We start from the raw sequence: 20,260 nt of genomic DNA on the forward strand, positions 1-20,260 counted from the left end.
TAGATACATTTGAACGCCTAAACATGATACCAGTGTTATCATTTACTTATATTTCTTCATAAAAATAGCCAAAAAGTATTTTTACAACAAGATAAGATGTTAAAGGTTGTTTCTCACCTCTAAATTAGGAAAATATAGTGTCAGTATTTTCCAGTAGGGGGCGAAGCTAACATGAATAATACATTGTAAGCACTCCCCTGGACCAAAAAGCATATGTAAAAACTTATAAATATTTATAAATTAATAAATTCGTTTTTCTCCTAAACAAAAAATATTGTATGTTGAATTTAAGAATTTGTCAATGTTAACACCATGCAAACCAATACTCACCCACTTGTCAAAATGTTCATGTCTTTTTTTCTTCAGTCATAAAGAATTTTTTTTTTATTATTATTATTTTTTTAGGAAAACATTTCATGATTGTTCTCCATATAGTGGACTTCTATGGTGCCCCGATTTTGAACTAAATCTAAATGCAGTTTAAAAGTGGCTGCAAACGATCCCAAATGCAGTTGTAAATGATCCCAGCTGTTGAAGAAGGGTCTTATCCTTTTTTTTTTTCATTAAAAAAAATACAATTTAAATACTTTTTAACCTCAAACGCTCGTCTTGTCCTGCTCTCCCTGAACTGTGTGTATTTAAGACAGTTAAGACAGTTAGGGTATGTCGAAAAACTCCCTCAACTTCAAAAATCATTTCAAAATGATCTTACATCGCTACTTTTTTTATTATGTAACCTTTATTTAACCAGAAAATACTCTCTGAGATTAAAAATCTCTTTCACAGGAGTGTCCTGGCCAAAATGGGCAGCAATACAGTCAGTTTCATCACAAATATACACCACACATGACACTTAAAACAATTTCATATTGTTAAATCATCATTCATTTGCCAGATAACTCATTTAAAATGATCCAAAGGCAGCAAATTTTGTAATTTCAGTTTCGGTTGGAGAAGATTCTAATCAAACGGCGCTGCATACATAAGCCTTCTTACCTAGTTCAGTTAGAATAAAAGTAACAAAAAGTAGGCTATATAACAATTTTGCAAACAAAGGGTCGCTACAGAAGTACCCAGTCTTTACAAAGTGAACATGCAAGAAAGATTAAACACCCTTCACAAAAAAGGTAAAACAGCGATGAAGGATGATTTTAAAGTTGAGGGAGAACATGAGATGAGTTTTTTGACTTACCCTAACTCTTAAAAGAGTAGTTCACTTTCTGAACAAAAATCTACAGATAATGTACTCACCCCCTTGTCATCCAAGATGTTCATGTCTTTCTTTCTTCAGTCGTAAGGAAATTATGTTTTTGGGGAAAACATTTCAGGATTTCTCTCCATATAGTGGACTTCTATGGTGCCCCCAAGTTTGAACTTCCAAAATGCAGTTTGAATGCAGCTTTAAATGGCTCTAAACAATCCCAGCCGAGGAAAGAAGGGTCTTATCTAGTGAAAAGATTGGTTATTTTCTAAAAACATTTTCAACTTATATACTTTTTAATCTCAAACGCTCTCAATCTTGCCTAGCTCTGTGTGAACTCTGTGTATTCCAGTTCATGGCAGTTAGGGTGTGTCGAAAAACTCCCATTTCATTTTCTCCTCCAACTTCAAAATCATCCTACATCGCTGCAGAAGTACAAACCCAGTGTTTACAAAGTAAACGTGCAAATAAGATCAAACGCTTTTTACAAAAAAAGGTAAAACAGCGATGTAGGACAATTTTGAAGTTGGAGGAAAAAAATGAGATGGGAGTTTTTCGACATACCCTAACTGTACTGTATTGAACCGGAATACACAGAGTACAGAAGTACAGAGTACAGCATTTGATGTTAAAAAGTATATAAACTGTAATATTTTTTTAGAAAATAACCAATCGTTTTGCTAGATAAGACCCTTCTTTCCTCAGCTGGAATCGTTTAGAGCCTTTTAAAGCTGCATTTTGTAAGTTCAAACTCGGGGGCACCATAGAAGTCCACTATATGGAGAGAAATCCTGAAATGTTTTCCTCAAAAACATAATTTCCTTTTGACTGAAGAAAGGAAGCAGGAACATCTTGGATGACAAGGGGGTGAGTACATTATCTGTAAATTTTTGTTCTGAAAGTAAACTACTCCTTTAAACTGAAAAAACTGAGTTCAGGGAGAGCAAGACAAGACAAGTGTTTGACTTTAAAATTTATATGAATTGTATTTTTTTTATGAAAACAACTGATTGTTTCACTAGATAAGACCCTTCTTCATTGGCTGGGATTGTTTACAGCCGCATTTGGGATCGTTTGAAGCTGCATTTAAACTGCATTTTGGAAGTTTAAAATCGGGGCACCATTAAAGTCCACTATATGAAAAAAAAATCCTAAAATATCTTCCTCAAAAAACAATTTCTTTACGACTGAAGAAAGAAAGGCATTAATATCTTCGATGACAAAGGGGTGACATACCCTAACTCTTATACTGGAAAAAAACAAAGAGTTTAGGGAGAGCAAGACCAGATGAGCATTTGACTTTAAAAATTACATAAACTGTATTTTTTTTATTAAAACAGCTGATCATTTTGCTAGATAAGACCCTTCTTCCTCAACTGGGATTGTTTACAACCGCATTTGGGATCGTTTGAAGCTGTATTTAAACTGCATTTTGGAAGTTTAAAATCGGGGCACCATTGAAGTCCACTATATGAAAAAAAAATCCTAAAATGTCTTCCTCAAAAAACAATTTCTTTACGACTGAAGAAAGAAAGGCATTAATATCTTCGATGACAAAGGGGTGACATACCCTAACTCTTATACTGAAGAAGAAGAAAAAAAAAAAGAGTTTAGGGAGAGCAAGACCAGATGAGCATTTGACTTTAAAAATTACATAAATCGCATTTTTTTATTAAAACAACTGATCATTTTGCTAGATAAGACCCTTCTTCCTTAACTGGGATTGTTTACAAACGCATTTGAAATCGTTTGAAGCTGTATTTAAACTGCATTTCGGAAGTTCAAATTTGGGGCACCATTGAAGTCCACTATATGAAGAAAAATCCTAAAATGTCTTCCTCAAAAAAACAATTTCTTTACGACTGAAGAAAGAAAGACATGCATATCTCGGATGACAAGATATGTATTTTTTATTCTGGAAGTGAACTTGTCCTTTAAGGTACCATCATCTTATCAGACCCTTGATTTTGAACTTGTGCCCCCGAGTTTGAACTTACAAAACTTTGATCATCTTATTTCATATCTAGGATTGGTTTCCAATTATGTGGATTATAAATCCATTATGCTTTTCTGAGCTACAAGGAAAATATTCTCAGTAAGGTGATACTCCAGTAACGAGTAGCTTTTATCGCTTCACCTCTGCAGTGAAAGTAACACCTAGTTCATTCACCTCTAGCGGCTCCAAGCGCTTGCTGTAAAGAAATAAAACCAACCTCTCAGCCTGCACAAGCAAACATACACAATGTGACAGGTTCTTGACCGATGAGTCAGAGACTGAGTCCCCCTCAACAGTGTTAAACCAACATGTGACTAATATGACAAGGCTGAAGCAAGGCTATCCAACATTGAGCAAAAAACAGCCTTACAGAACATAACCCTTTATAAACAGTGTGTAGAATGACTTTTACTTTAGTTAAATTATTTATTGCCTGTATTTATCTCAAGATGGCCTAGCTATTTTAGAGTACTGTATTTCCTTGATGGCCTATGATTGTACAAACTATAAACTTACATATAAAAATACATACATACAGTACATAAAATAACTTCAGATTCACCTATAATTACGTAAAGACATGAGCTGCTAACTCATTCCCATATTATCTTCAGACATCATCTTTCATCTTTCCCCTCTGAGTTCATAAAGAAATTAAAGTGCACTATAAAATGGACAGGAATTACAAGAGTGTATCTCCTCCCATTTGAACTTTGGAAAGTCTCTGCCGTGGTAAAGCGTTCCCAACATGTGTAGTCATTCTTTCTGTTCTACACCACGTCTGCCTCTCAAACCGTGCTCTTCAGGTGAGTTAAATTCATGCATGTCCTTTATAATAAGCATCTGTATGGATCATACAGAAGCTCTGTGATCTGAGGAAGCCATTGGGTTAGTCTTATGATAAGAAATGCTGATAAGAATTGCTATCGTATGGCATATCGTCATTTTTTTGGTGCATAAGTTGAAAGACAAATGTACTGTAGCATTGATTTTTAAATGTTTTATACACTGTAATACATTTCTGCCTTCTTCAACTTAAACTTCAGTGCAGTTGATGCTTTAAATTATAAAAAGTATAATCAAATTATTGGCTGTGCAAGTCATTTCAACTATTAATTTAAGTTATATTAAATAGACTTAAAAAAACAAGTTGAATCTTGTTTAACTTGAAAAATGTAGTGGAAATTTGCTAATGAATTAAAAATAATATAGGTTACATTAAAACATGCATTTTTTATAGAGTTTTGTTTACTAATGTTTAATATACTACAGTATTTAATCCAATTACATAAGAGGTAACTGTAATTAAATTTCTGAAAAAATAGAAGTAATGCCTTACTTTACTTTTTCAAGGGAAAATTATTAAATGGCAGCAATCAATTACACGTTACACTGATGGAGACCAAAAAAAGTAATTTAATAAAAAAAACACAAAAAAATGAAAAGCAAAATGTGATTAAAGGTCTTTACCACAATAAATAAAATAATGAGGTGGAAAGAGATATTTTGTAACATTGAGGTGGGTGGAATTCGACATCTGTTTTTTGTCAAAGCATGATATCGCATTAAAAATATTGCGCCATGGCATCTTTAGTAATTTGACTTGTTCAAACATTGCATGTGTGGGGAGAATTTCTCAGAAATGAAAACCTAAGGCCAATGAAACTTGATATGTTGTTTTTTAAATGTGTTAATATGTGTGGATGTATTAACACCTCATGCACTGGCTTTTGTGTTTAAGCAGATTCAGTGTTACAGGAACGATGCTGCTGCTATGGATAACATTATCTCTCACATGGCCTGGTATAGTACACTCTTAACCTTATAGAATCAACTGAGTGAATCTAATATTAAGAGAATAAATCCTGGCAAGGACATGTCCAGGTACTAATATGTAATTTTGAAGTACTAATCTGAACCATTTAGGGGTGATTAAAGGATACATATGTGACCCTGGACCACAAAACCAGTCATAAGGTTAAATTTGACAAAACTGAGATTTATACATCATATGAAAGCTCAATAAATAAGCTTTCTATTGATGTATGGTTTGTTAGGATATGACAATATTTGGCTGAGATACATCTATTTGAAATCAGAAATCTGAGGATGCAAAAAAATCAAAAAGACTGAGAAAATCACCTTTAAAGTTGTCCAAATTAGGTTCTTAACAATGCATATTACAAATCAAAAATTACATTTTGATATGTTTACAGTTGGAATTTTACAAAAAATCTTCATGGAACAAGAACTTTACTTAATTTCTTAATGATTTTTGGCATAAAAGAAAAATCAAAAATTTTGACCCATGCAATGTATTTTTGGCTATTGCTACAAATATACCCCAGCGACTTAAGACTGGTTTTGTGGTCCAGGGTCACATATTTACTTTTTAGCTTTTGTACCTTAGGGCACTGCCCTGGTGACAGATTTGTAACTTTTTGCCTGAGAGTATAGATTGTTGAGACTGTTGAGATTTTTGCCAATGATTAACTATAACTATAGGCTTAGAATGCTTTTGGGAAATCCCGTCCATTTTACTATTAAAAGAAATAAGGTTTTAAAAATAATTGATAATATAATAATATTATATAGTCAGATTATTTACATTTTATTTCTATGACAATTAAGAACCATTTTATGCACACTTCCATTCAAAAGTTTTTGAACAGTAAGTTTTTTGTTTTTTGAACAATACTCCTTTGCTCACGAAGCCTGTATTTATTTGATCTAAAATACAGCAAAAGTAGTAATATTGCGAAATATTTTTAGTATTTAAAAAAACTGCTTCCTATTTGAATATATTTAAAAATGTAATTTATTCCGGTGATCAAACCTACATTTTAGCATCATTGATAATCATTCAGAAATCATTCGAATATGCTGATTTGCTGTTCAATAAACATTTTTTTTTAATTATTATTACTATTGTCAATATTTTTTTTTAAAAAAAGAATTTAATAAATCAATCAGTCGATCAACCAATTAATCACACAGGTTGAATAATAAAACTAATTGCAAGACAAAATACACTGGCTTGAATGAATTATATTATTTGTAAAAACAATATACAAAACATGTAAAGGGAGTTATAATATGCTAATAGTCCATTTTTATTTCAAGGCACAATTGGCTTTACGATCCACAGCATGAAGGAAGGTCTGTGTCTGCAGGACTCGTCTGAAGGAGTTGTTGAGTTAAGGACATGCAGTCTGGACTCAGTGCTGCAGCAGTGGAAGTGGACAGATCACTGGTTCCTAGTAAACGCAGGCACCCAGAGGTGTCTGTCTGCTATTCACACAGACCCAGTCCAGACTGTCACTTGTGATTCTGGTGAACATATCAAATGGCAGTGCAAAGCTCAACAGCTCATCAGTCTGCAAAACTCTCAGGTGTTGAGCACAGAAAGAGGAAAACTCAACCTGAACACGGGTGAACACGACACATGGAAATCTCTGGATGCAGGCGACATCTGCCAAAATATACTGAGTAAGTAGACAAAAAAGATAATAATAATAAATTATGCATCTACATTGTCCTGTTCAATTGATCTTGACATACACTCCCAAAGCTGCATTAATTTGATCAAAAATACCATAAAGGCCAGGGATTCTATTAGCATATATTCTAAAATGTAATTTATTCCTGTGATGCAAAGCTGAATTTTCAGCATCATTACTCCAGTCTTCAGTGTCACATGATCCTTCAGAAATCATTTATTATGATCATTATTGTGATTATTTGATTTTTTCTTATTATTGATGTAAAAACAGTTGTGCTGCTTAATATATTTGTGAAAACTATGATACATTTTAATATTTTATGAATAAAAGTTTTAAAATTTTCATTTACTTGAAAAAGAAATTTTCATTTGTATTATTATAGACATCTTTACTGTCACTTTTGATTAATTTAATGCATATTTACTAACTATTTTTTTTTTCTAAAAATGTACTGTCCCCAAACTTTCAATCATCACTAATAATCGAGTGAAAACAACATAGTACATATTTCATTACAAATTTCACCCTATAAAATCAAAATATATATGTGACCCTGGACCACAAAACCAGTCATAAGGTTAAAGTTTACTAAACTGAGATGTATACATCATATGAAAGCTCAATAAATAAGCTTTCTATTGATATATGGTTTGTTAGGATAGGACAATATTTGGCCGAGATACATCTATTTGAAAATCTGGAATCTGAGGGTGCAAAAAAATCAAAATACTGAGAAAATCACCTTTAAAGTTGTCCAAATTAAGTTCTCATCAATGCATATTACTAATCAAAAATTACATTTTGGTATATTTATAGTAGGAATTTCACAAAAAATCTTCATGGAACATGATCTTTACTTAATTTCCTAATGATTTTTGGCATTAAAGAAAAATCAATAATTTTGACCCATACCATGTATTTTTGGCTATTGCTACAAATATACCCCAGCGACTTAAGACTGGTTTTGTGGTCCAGGGTCACATATACATATAACTTTTTAAGGATATACAGGACCTATATCATGGTATTGTGATTATAGGGGGACTGTGCTTCACTGTCATAAAAATAATGTCTCAGTTCACTATATGTCTGGCTTCCCTTTCACAAGAGTGTAAAAGTGATTTCTGCCATGTTTACAATATGAAAAGAAACTCCACTGACCTTCTTCAATTGTCTATTCATGCATGATTCTAATACATCTCTCATCTTCACCGATTCTCATAGGATCCAGAAGAGACAGCGATTTAGAAACAGAGGAGTTTGACTTTGCTGAAGGGCCACCTGCGCCGAGAATGACAGAGGCACAGATAAAGTTTTTACAGTGGTATTACCGCACAGAGGACCGTGAGTGTGCCAAATTTGCACTTACTGTCATTTTTACAGAACTTAACATCGCATCAATGAAATACCTTGAAATGCACACTTGGATGGTGATGTGATAAAGTGTGTACTACTTGCATCACACTAATACTCACAAACTGTTCAATGCCGTTCTCTTGTTTAATAGCAACATCGTGGAAGTTCGGCGTACTGGCATTTGCTTTTCTGGGTCTTCTGATTGGCGCTGTGCTGTTTGTCATGGGCATCATGGCTAATAGGTTAGTTTACAAGAGTAACAGAGTTATTTCCACCTTATTTTTCCTGTAAGGGTGGCTATTTATTTGTAAATGTTATGGGTCTGACTCTGACTTCTGGTCTCATCTGCGTCCAGCTATTTTTAGCTGTACAAAACAGCTGGTTTTGCTGCTTGATGTTGCAAACTGGTGTGTCTTACCATGTTATTTTAATGTAAAAACTGAATTATGAAAACACTGGCTGCAGTTTTGCAATTTACTGCATGCTGTTTTTCTGCTCCCTATTTCCTATTAGTAGATAAAGAAACAGAAGTCTCGAAATAGGCTTACTTTTGCATTGAAGAATAAGGTGGATAATAAACAAATACACAAGTAAAAACATAAAGTGTCTACTTTTTAAAAAATCAGTTCTTTAATGTTTTGTGACATGTCCCTGCTTAAAACAGCTAAAACCAGCCTATGGTTGGCAGGTCTTAGCTGGTTTAAGCTGGGAGTAGCTGGTTTTATCCGGTCTATTTTGGTTTTAGATGGGGCCTAGGCTGGTTTTAGCTGTTTGTTTGTTTTTTATCAGGGAAGGTTCAGCACAGAATGTCTTCAAACATATATGTGTACAACTCGCTGCAGGTTTCAGCTATCCCTGCTGAAAAAACCCCAGCTAAAACCAGCCTAAACTGATTAGCTGGTCTATGCTGGTTTAAGATAGTTTTAGCTGGTCAGCTTGGCCAGGCTGGGGAAAGTGGCCAACACCCCTCTAAAACCAGCCTGCTGACCAGCTAAGACCAGCTAAAACCAGCCAAGGCTGGTTTCAGCTGTTTTTTTTGTTTTTTGTTTTTTTTTCAGCAGGGTACGTTTAAAACAGAACATCTTCAAACATATGTACAACTCGCTCCAGGTTTCAGCTATCCCTGCTAAAAAAAACCAGCTAAAACCAGCCTAAGCTGGTTGGCTGATTTCTGCTGGTTTAAACTGGAAGTAACTGGTTTTAGATGGTCTTCCAGCCTGGCTGGTCAAGCTGGTTTTAGCTGGTTGTTTCAGCGGGTCTCCCAGCCTGATCAGCTAAAGAAGTGGCCAAAACCCCTCTAAAACCAGCCTGCCAACCAGCTATGACCAGCTGAAACTAGCCAACTAGCTTAGGCTGGTTTTAGTTTATTTTTTTCAGCAGGGGTGGCATTAAAAAAAAATATATATATATTCCTTTACACGCAAATTATGATGCTCGCATCTTGTTATTATCTCTAATCACCTTTACAATACATAGTGCATGATTTGTATACCAATACATTTTAAAAGACATCATATATCCCTGCTGAAAAAAAAAAAACAGTTAAAACCAGCCTAGGCTGGTTTAAGAGGGTTTTTGGCCACTTTTCCAGCCTGGGTAGGTTGGTCTTAGCTGGTCAGGCTGGGAGACCGGCTAAAACCAGCTACTTCCAGCTTAAACTAGCTGTTTTTTTTTCCAGCAGGGATAGTAATAAATCTATTTGTGTCTCCTTTCCTACATAGTAAGTGTGCCCAGTAGCTCACATGGTACTTCCAAAGTGAAGTGCTCTAGTAAGATTCCAAGGACAGACTGTTCAAAAAAAAATGCTGAAAGCAGTGTTAAAAAAAACAACTTAAAACTAAAATGCTCTCTAATAAAATGCTGGGTTAAAAACAACCCAACTTGGGTCATGTGGAAACCCAGTGCTGGGTAAATATTGGACAGAACACATGTTGGATTATTTGACCCCAGCTAGTTGGGTTAAATGTTTTTTATCCAACAAAGTGGGTTGTTTTATTTACTGTAAGGCAACTATTGTTTAAAAAATATTATATTACTAGCTTAAAATGAGCTTGAAATTTAAAATCACTTACAGAATTATAGAGGCAACAGTAATAATCAAAAAAATAAACATTTATTATTAAGAAAGAACACCCATGGACAAAAATATAGGACAGATTTAATTTATTTGGGTGATTACAGCATAGTTTACAATATTATATACATTTAAATTAGTTCAACAGGCATTTTAAAAAATGAAAATGTAACATTTAAAAGTAGCATTTTAATTAAAGTCTTTCCAAGTGTTCTCTGTAATCACTTTTCACCAAAATAGTGCTAATTCTCGTGCCGGTGTGTCGGCGAAATCTAAGCCGGTGATGGGCTGCTGTTCGCTGGGGAACTATGAACGTCAAACCGCCGCCTCACGGTTAACTCGTAGCTGAATAAAGCCGTGACTGATTCCCTAACTTGCCCACAAACAAACAGTACTGAGATTAGAAAACATATTTTACCATCAAATTCAAATAAATTCAGTATTATAACGAATAAAATCAATTTATGTTGTGTAAGGCAAAAGGCGTTTTTCCATCATGCGAAACGACCGCTGCTGATGCAGCTGACTGACATCTTCACCTTTTATGTTGCGTTGCGTAAAATAAAATCATTTACAGCACAGTAAAGACTTCAAAAAGAAATTAAATGCATACAAACATTTATTTCGCTGAAGACGTACACCAAATCGGCAGCGCTGAGAACCGCTTTCTCCTGTAGAGGTCGCCATAAACCCAAGCTCTGTCGGAGTCAGGCTCAACCCAACGGTTGGGTAGAAAAAAATATATATAAATTTTTAATAACCCATTAAAAAATGACCCAGCAGCTTAGTTACAGAAAAACTACCCAGCACCCGGGTCAAAATATTAAAAACAACCCAATAAAATGTCCAAGCAGGCTGAACCCAGCATTTGGGTTAGAAAAAATAACCCAGTATTTTTTTAGAGTATAGAGATTTTTAAGAAGAGATCTGAAACCTTACAAAGTCTTTTGCAAGTAAATTTGCTAATATACCCAAATCTGCTATTCAAAGGTCAGAGATCTTAACTTAAAAATGTCCCATCAAATTTTGACAAGATCTGTTCTGCTGTCCTCACTAATATCATAGCTTTCATACCTTCTTCCATAACTTCCATGTTTCCCCATACAGGAACAGGAAGCAAATAGCCAAATACAAAGCAGCTTCAAAAGCCACAGACGTGAAACCTGAAATGGAGGAGCTGCAGGTTATCATCACTGATAAGGTCACAGAGGTCACGGAGGAGAAAACCCATTTCACCCCATCTGAACACATTACTATACACAACAGCCATAGGGATTGGGATGAGCCTTCATACGACAGCAAATCCTCAGAGGGGCCGAAGCCCGGAGAAATTGTGGTGACCTGGAAGGATGGGAATGTGTCTACTTTGTATCCTGAACCTGCAGAGGAAGAACAAGCGGAAGAGGACGTGTACAAAACAGATGTAGAGACTGTGTCCCAAAACTGCCCCCAAGCAATAGCAGGATCTGAGACAATTGCATTTTAATTTAGCCTGTTTATGTTCATTTTCACACTATATTCAAGATGAAGATTGGTTGACAGACTATTTAGGGCTATAATCACACTGAGGGATGCGCATATCCAATTCAATTCTTTAATACAACAGTGTTTTAGTGCCACGTTAAAAAAAAAAATAAGATTACAAGATTAAAGCTGTTATTTTTTTGAGAATAAAGTCAAAATTATAAAAATAAAGTCAAATTTATTCTTGAAACATTTTGACTTTATTCTTTAAACATTTACACTTTATTTTCATAATTTCACTTTATTATTGTAATTTCTACTTTATTCTCAAAATATTTCGACTTCATTCTTGTATTTTCGACTTTATTCTCAAAACATTTCGACTTTATTCTCGCAATATTGACTTTATCCTCATAATTTTGACTTTATTCTCATAATTTCGACTTTATTCTCATAATTTCGACTTTATTCTAGAAATATTGACTTTATCCTCGTAATTTCGACTTCATTCGAAACATTTCGAATTTATTCTAGAAACATTTCTCAAAACAATTCAAGTATTCTTGAATCATTTCGACTATATTGTGGAAATTTCAATTTTATTCACTTATTTTGACTTTATTCTCATAATTTTGATTTTATTCTCAAAATATTTCAACAGCATTCACGTAATTAAAGCTTTATTCTTGAAACATTTAAACTTTATTCTCAAAACATTTCCACTATTCACAAAACATTTAGACTTTATTCTCGTAATGTTTAGACTTTATTCCCAAAATATTATGATTTTAATCTCTAATTTTAGATTTTTTTTTATGTGGCACTAAAATGCCATCGTACTTAAATATTTGAATTGCCAGCCAAAAGTTTTTATAAGATTAATTTTTAAATGTTTTGAAAGAAATTGCATAGCAAACAGACGTTTTAAATGCCGATAATATTACTGTTATACTGTGTTTTGATAAGCAGTAGAGATTTCTTTTAAAAACTTCAAAATCTTAATTATTTATTATAACAACTTTTGGCTGCTAGTGTATATTATTGCCCTTGGTTTCCCTAGCCCAACATATATGCCTACAGCCTTGAGTCAACCAACCGGCTTTATGATTACATAAATATTTACACATGTAATAATCTTAAGTTGTATAGTTTCTATTTTAAAAGGCAAGTTTTACTATTTGTTATATATATTTGTTTATGTAAAAGTGCATCAAAATTGGTCATGAGCTAACCTTTTTCTAAACCATACAGTAATACTATACCACACAAACATAAATGGATTAAATCAAATATTTAATCTTCATATCTTTTTATGCATCCCATATAAAGCACTGTTTCGATGTGATGCAATATAATAAACTTGATATTTTCAATGCTTAATCATTACTAACAATATTTTTTACAGTTTAACAAGAACAAATAAAGATAAAGATGTTTATTTAGTCTTTCTTTGGCATTCCGTGCATGATTTGAATTTGTTTTGCTGTGTAAAAAATAATAATAAAAATGTCCAGATGAATTCTTTGAATTAATATATTACGTGAAAATTGGTTTTATCCCAATAAAATACAAGTATAATACTGGTGCAAAAAGTAGTGAAACAAAAAAAATCAAATATAACAGAATATGCTACCAAAGACATTCATTAGCACTCTAATTTAACACTGTCCATTCTCATACCGCATTCTCACGTATGTGAGAGACGTCCTAATCCTTCCGATCCTGTTAGTTTTAAAGCTAAATGAGCTGATGTAACACAGACAAGTATTCCTTCATGTACTGTAGATCCTCTCATTATCAGAAGAGGGCGTCATCTCATCAGAAGATCTTGAAGCCCTTGAGGAGTGTAAGCGTTGGGGCTCTGCGTTTGCTCTGAGCTCTCGAGGACTTAACCGTAACCAGCTTTGCGGTGGCTGGAGTGGGCAGCTCTTTATAACAGGCGGTGAGAGGAGGAGCGGCGGACAGGCTGATTGCAGACTTGTCTTCGCTGATGAAAAGCGGACGGATACTCCTCTCTGTCTCTCGCCTCACTTCTCGAACGGCTTCGTGAAAGATGTGCTGAACGGACAGGAAGTCCAAGCAGGCAGAAACTTCAAAGAACAGGCAGCTGAACCGCAAGCCCAGAGCGGCGCCATCTGCCTTGCTCACCTGTCTAAAAAAAAGTATCATTGCATAAAATGTTCAAGCATTATAAAAGCGTGGTTGATTCACTTTCTTAGACAAAATGGACATTTTAACAAAAAACAAAAACAAAAAAATACATGGAGATTATTTCAGGTATGCTGTTGTGCAAAAAAGGAAGAACATTTAGTGTTTTAAATAATAATAATACATTGAGTCAATCTATATTTTTAAGAAATAAATTAATTCAATTGAATTATTTTAGATTTTATTAAACATAACACATTTTATTAAATATAAATGTGTTTCAAAAGTTATTCAGCAAGGATGCATTCATCAAAAATTCCTGAAAAAATGCATCATCGTTTTCACAAAATTGTGAAGCAGCACGACTGTTTTCAACATTCAGAATAATAATATTATTTCTTGAGCAGCAAATCAGCATATTAGAATGATTTCTGAAGGATCATTTGACACAGAAGTCTGTAATGATACTGAAAATTCAGCTTTGCATCACAGAAATGAATTCCATTTTAATATATTTAAAAATTGAAATGATAATAATATTTCTGAACTGATTTTACTGTATATTTAATCAAATAAATGCAGTCCTGGTGACTTATTTGTGACCCTGGACCACAAAACCAGTCATAAGGTTCAATTTTACAAAACTGAGATGTATACATCACATGAAAGCTCAATAAATAAGCTTTCTATTGATGTATGGTTTGTTAGGATAGGACAATATTTGGTTGAGATACATCTATTTGAAAATCTGGAATCTGAGGTTGCAAAAAAATCAAAATACTGAGAAAATCACCTTTAAATTTGTCCAAATTAAGTTCTTAACAATGCATATTACTAACCAAAAATGACATTTGGATGGGTTTACAGTAGGAATTTTACAAAAAATCTTCATGGAACATGATCTTTACTTAATTTCCTAATGATTTTTGGCATAAAAGAAAAATCAATAATTTTGACCCATACAATGTATTTTTGGCTATTGCTACAAATATACCCCAGCGACTTAAGACTGGTTTTGTGGTCCAGGGTCACATTTTAGAAACATTAAAAAAGCTTACAACCCCAAATGTTTAAAGGATAGTGTGCATAGAGACAAAACATAAAATATAGTATATAAAATCATGTAATCACAGCTAAAAACAAAACAAAATCTAAATAAGGAGTTAAAGAAACTCTCTAATGGAATAGGAATGGCACAGCAGTAAAAAAAAAAAAAAACTGGGGATGAGCAGTTAAAGCTTTTGTTTAAAGCGTGCCTGGCAAAGAAGCACATAAATCTGCACACATAAATCTACGGTTACATAAATGGATAGATTTGATCGAGTCCAGCTGTATTATGGTCAATTTAAGTATGATACTGCATAAATCATGCCCTGTGTTTGCATAATGAAAAGGAAATATAAAGGCGACGAATGGTCATTTCCTGGACCAATCAAATCCTTACTTAAACATTTTAAAGTCATGAAGAATTGAAATCTAAATAACTTGCGGTGGTACGGAGCATAAGTGTTGTAATTATAGCCAGTCACAGGTCATACGTTCTTCCAGTTAAACTAACAAAAGGACATTTATATAAATATGTAAATGCACTGCTTCCTGTTATGCTTGGTTAGTGTTTTGACTAGCACCCACTCTGGCACTAGTAATTTGACTGTTTAAAATTCACACTTAATGGGTTAGTTCAAGCTAAAATGAAAATTAGCCCATGATTTACTCACCCTCCAGGCATCCTTGGTGTATGAGACTTCCTTCTTTCAGACGAATCCAATCAGAGATATATTAAAAATTATCCTTTTTTCGAAGGTTTAGAATGGCATGGGTGGGTGTTTCTCTTCATCAGTCCAAAACAAGTCCAATAAAGTGCATCCATCCATAATATAGTGAATCAATGCATTTTTTGCAAGAAAAATATCAATATGTGACCCTGGACCACAAAACCAGTCATAAGGTTAAATTTTACAAAACTGAGATGTATACATCATATAAAAGCTCAATAAATAAGCTTTCTATTGATATATGGTTTGTTAGGGTAGGACAATATTTGGTCGAGATACATCTATTTGAAAATCTGGAATCTGAGGGTGCAAAAAAATCAAAATCCTGAGAAAATCACCTTTAAAGTTGTCCAAATTAAGTCCTTAACAATGCATATTACTAAACAAAAATTACATTTTGATATATTTATAGTAGGAATTTTACAAAAAATCTTCATGAAACATGATCTTTACTTAATTTCCTAATGATTTTTGGCATAAAAGAAAAATCAATAATTTTGACCCATACATTGTCTTTTGGGCTATTGCTACAAATATACCCCAGCGACTTAAGACTGGTTTTGTGGTCCAGGGTCACATATTTAAAACATAATATTCACTTTAATCTAGCTTGCTTGACGTCAGTTGAAAAAGAGGATTTGTAAAGAAAAATGTCAGAGGATTTCGATATAAACCAAGAGGAGACTGGTTTTCCTTGCTCAAGTAAGAAAACTTTGCTTTCTTTGCTCCTGTAAACAAACGTTGGTTTTTACAAGACTCACGGGCGCATGTGACCAGTTAGAGCAAACTAGATTAAAGTGATTATGTTTTAAATATGGATATTTGTCTTACAAAAATGTATAGATTCGCTACAGGAGGCCTTTATTCACCCCCGGAGCCGTGTGAGGCATTTTGTTTTTATGGATGGATGTGCTTTATTGGACTTGTTTTGGACTGATGAAGAGAAACACCCGCCCATGCCATTCTAAAATTTAATATAACTCCGACTGGATTCATCTGAAAGAGGGAAGTCATATACACCTAGGATGCCTGGAGGGTAAGTAAATCGTTGGCTATTTTTCATTTTTGGGTGAACTAACCCTTTAAAGTATAGAATAGTTCACCCAAAAATGAACATTTGATGTAGATGAGATTGTTTCTTCATCAGAACAGATTTGGAGAAGTATAGCATTGCATTACTTGCTCACCAATGTGAATGGGTGCTATCAGAATAAGATTTCAAACAGCTGGTCAAAACATCACAATAATCCATAAGTAGTCCACATGATGGAATGAAATGCTGCGTGTTGATAATAAACAAATCCATCATTAATATGTGACCCAGTACCATAAAAAAGTACCATTTTTGAAATTGAGATGTTTGCATCATCCAAAAGCTGAATAAGCTTTCCATTGATGTATGGTTTGCAAGGATAGGACAATATTTGGTCAAGATACAATAATTTGAAAAACTGGAATCTGAGGGTGCAAAAAAAAAATCTAAATATTGAGAAAATCACCTTTAAAGTTGTCCAAATGCAATGCATATTACTAATCTAAATTTACGTTTTGATATATTTACGGAAGGAATTTTACAAAATATCTTCATTGAACACGATCTTTAATATCCTAATTATTTTTGACATAAAAGAAAAATCAGTAATTGGGTTTTCGGTCCAGGGTCACATATGGTTTTAATTCAATCCATTCCTTTACCCATAATATTGCTTTCTCCAGTGAAAAGTGTGTCTTGTCTGAATCAAGAGAGAAATATGCACACATCAAACAGTTTACAAGTGAAAACAGTTCTAAAAAAATGTTTATATGGTGGATTTTGATGTTTGAGGACAACAGAGGATAGACTTCTTCACTGGAAGAAGCATTTTTATGGATTATGGCCAGATATTTTGTCTAGAGACAATGGTTTAAAGTTAAAACGTCTAAATGATGGATTTGTTTCTTACAAACGTGCAGTTTTTTTGCTTCACAAAATGGACTGGAGTGGTGTGGATTACTTCTGTTTTTATCAGCTGTTTGGACTCTCATTCTGACGGCACCCATTCACTGCAGATGATCCATTGGTGAGCAAGTGATGTATTGCTAAATTTCTCCAAATCTGTTCTGATCAAGAAACAAACATTTACATCTTGGATGCCCTGAGGGTGAGTCAATTTTTGGGTGAACTATTTATCCATTCAGTCATTTTATTTTACAATACTGAAATTTAATAGAAAGGATATGAAATTCACCTGTATCTCTCCATGTCCACTTTGTTGCCTAAAAGAATGACAGGAGCTTCTGGCTGCAGGCCTTTTGAATAAAGGGTCACAGTCTCCAAGTACTGCTGGCAGGCCTCAAAGCTGTTCCGGTTGTCAATGCTGTAGACAATGATGAAGGCATTGGCCCAGCCTAAATAGCGCTCACAGTTGAGTGGTCCATCCTGATTTAAATAAAGACAGATTTGTTTGCTGTAAAGTTGCCAAGGTTATGCAACAAACTTCCTTTATGAGAAAATAAAGCATCAACCATTGTGAGAAGATCAATCTGATACAAATATAAAGTGTCAGTCTGCATAAAGCAGAACATTCTCAAAAAAGACAAATCATTACCTGATCAGCCGTATCCATTACTTTAACCAGAACCGGCTGCTGATCCACAACTTCTTCTGAAGAGTATGTATCTTCTGAAAATTAAACACGGAAAAAAGATACTGCATGTTTTTTTTTTTTTTAAGAAATGAACTGGTATGTGTTTTGTCTTCAGATTTGTCTCCAGTCTCACTTTTCATTCAGTTCTTCACTAATAAACGATGATATTTCAGTTCCTGACATCCATGTGTGTTTAATCATTTATTTGATTGTTATTTTATATAATGAGTTCATAAAACAAGAATTACATTTGAACTAAATGAAAATGTGATACAACTACAAAGGACAAACTTGAAGAAAATACTATGCGGTGCATTGGAAAAAGACTTGAGACAAAGTTTTAAAGTGGTTTGGCAAAGACTGCAAGTCTTAAAAAGTCAAACTTGTCATTTCAGTACCGTAAAAGCTGTCAGTATAAGCCTAAACTTTTCATCTTCTGCCAAAAAAAAAAATATGAAAATGAGAATGAAGCTTTTATGTCTCTAAGTAAAATCCTTTTATGTTTTAAAGTCACCCATCTTACGTCCCTATTAATTACATCTGCATGAAACTAAACAGCCCTGAAGTTAGTGCTCCAGTAAGGTAAAAATATCTCTATGATTTATATGTTTTGTTTTAAGATCAGAACTAGAAGACACTGAGGAGGACACATCTCCCATATCCAAGATGTTCAGTCACTCATTATTGGTTTTTAAGTGACTGTTCAGTAAACTTTTACCTTTAAACTCCCCTCAATATTTGGGTAAATCCTTGGTGACAACAGTAAAAAAGCTGGGAAACTCACCAAGGTTTGGGTCATATTCACTGATGAAGCGCTTCGTGAGGAATTTGACTGTAAGTGCTGCGGGGGACAGACAAACTTCCTGTAAGTCTAAGTTTAGAAATATTTAAATTGCATAACATAGCATTCCAACAAGATAATAGAAGAAACTTAGCTTTTTAAACATTTCTCTTAAAAATAAATCTCATTATGAGTTTACTCTCTCCTGGTTAACTAAATAACACCTCATATAACATTTATTGATACAATCAATCACTATCAACATTAGGAAATACTTAACAGATGCTTAATCTGTAGTTCAAATATAAACAAATACTTTTTGTCAGTATTTAAGTGTTCCTGAAAATGAAACATGAAACAAGATGACATAACCAAAGCATAATAATTAATTTTGTTTGCTATTATGAACATGGAATGCTAGTCATACCTGACTTTCCAGATCCCATAGCTCCCAAAATCGCTATGTTACACTCCGAAGGCTCATGCTCAGGAACTGTGACAATATTGCAAGTTCTTGCTTTCCCAAACATCAGAGACATCCTGAAGACGGGATTGAAAGATTGAGATTGAAAAATGAACACATGAGGAAGCAGATCCGAATCAAACAGCCCTTTAGACACAGTGCATGTGTGCTTTGATCTTCTGAGGTCATACCTGGATGATGCTGATGTCTGATTTCTCACCAGCGCTCTCTGCAAAACAGCTGGATCGCGTTGTATTCCAGTATAAACGACATGTTCATAGCCACAGAAGACTCAGATGCACGTTCTATCCGAGGTTGCTAGACTGTTTTCGTATTTTTCCAGAGCATTTGAAGTCGCTGCTAGTCGGAGAGGATGTGGCGAGAGGGGAATGAAGAGTGAAATGCTGGGATATTTTGGTTCGGTGGGCTGGAGCACATGATGGATTCAAATGGATCCGCCTCCTATGAACATAAAAAGAAACTTCAAACTCACTTTGTACTGGAATTAAAAAAATAGTGTTTAATAAATCAAACCCAATCCGTTTACTAGTTTGCTAATTATTAAATTACTTTTGAACTGATTTTCCTATAGGAAATTGTCGAGAGGAAACAGTTTGTTGACGTTCGCTTCGTCTCGCAGCTGCCTCTAGCAGTTACCGAACGACGTAAAGACTTTTTAAACAAAATACTAAAACCATTCGTAATGTTTAAACTTTAAATTAAGTGATAAATAAGCAGCATTTATGTCAAACTTTAAGCCAAAAAGGGTCCGAAGGAGATTGCTATAGGTTTTCACAACACCTCATTTATTGGCCATATTGGTGGGTATGAATGTAAACAAAGCCACTGAACCAGAACTAAACTGCATATTT

General features: G+C 34.1%; 2 protein-coding genes across 4 annotated transcripts in view; one reads left to right on the plus strand and one right to left on the minus strand.

Moving 5' to 3' along the window:
- LOC141331385 (uncharacterized) overlaps positions 1–13,041 on the plus strand; it is a 23,081-nt gene extending 10,040 nt beyond the window's left edge. Inside the window, exons 1-6 of one of the 3 annotated variants that reach the window (XM_073836429.1) lie at positions 3,915–4,003; positions 4,942–5,000; positions 6,321–6,686; positions 7,925–8,044; positions 8,208–8,298; positions 11,238–13,041. In XM_073836429.1, coding sequence (XP_073692530.1) covers positions 4,961–5,000; positions 6,321–6,686; positions 7,925–8,044; positions 8,208–8,298; positions 11,238–11,616 — 996 coding nt within the window. In that variant the 5' untranslated portion in view covers positions 3,915–4,003; positions 4,942–4,960 and the 3' untranslated portion in view covers positions 11,617–13,041. Of the gene's footprint in view, positions 1–3,914; positions 4,004–4,938; positions 5,001–6,320; positions 6,687–7,924; positions 8,045–8,207; positions 8,299–11,237 lie in introns of those variants that run through there. The other 2 variants (XM_073836430.1, XM_073836431.1) reach the window with 2 other exon arrangements.
- rasl12 (RAS-like, family 12) lies at positions 12,869–19,789 on the minus strand. The gene is made up of 6 exons (XM_073836433.1): positions 19,580–19,789; positions 19,353–19,465; positions 18,929–18,985; positions 18,106–18,179; positions 17,746–17,936; positions 12,869–13,746 (listed from the first exon to the last, which is right to left on the minus strand). The coding sequence occupies exons 2-6, from the start codon at positions 19,462–19,464 to the stop codon at positions 13,413–13,415; spliced, it is 768 nt and encodes a 255-aa protein (XP_073692534.1). The 5' UTR covers position 19,465; positions 19,580–19,789; the 3' UTR covers positions 12,869–13,412.
- Positions 19,790–20,260: the final 471 nt, after the last annotated feature.

The sequence above is a fragment of the Garra rufa genome, chromosome 3 (assembly GCF_049309525.1).
Source record: "Garra rufa chromosome 3, GarRuf1.0, whole genome shotgun sequence".
NCBI lineage: Eukaryota > Metazoa > Chordata > Actinopteri > Cypriniformes > Cyprinidae > Garra > Garra rufa.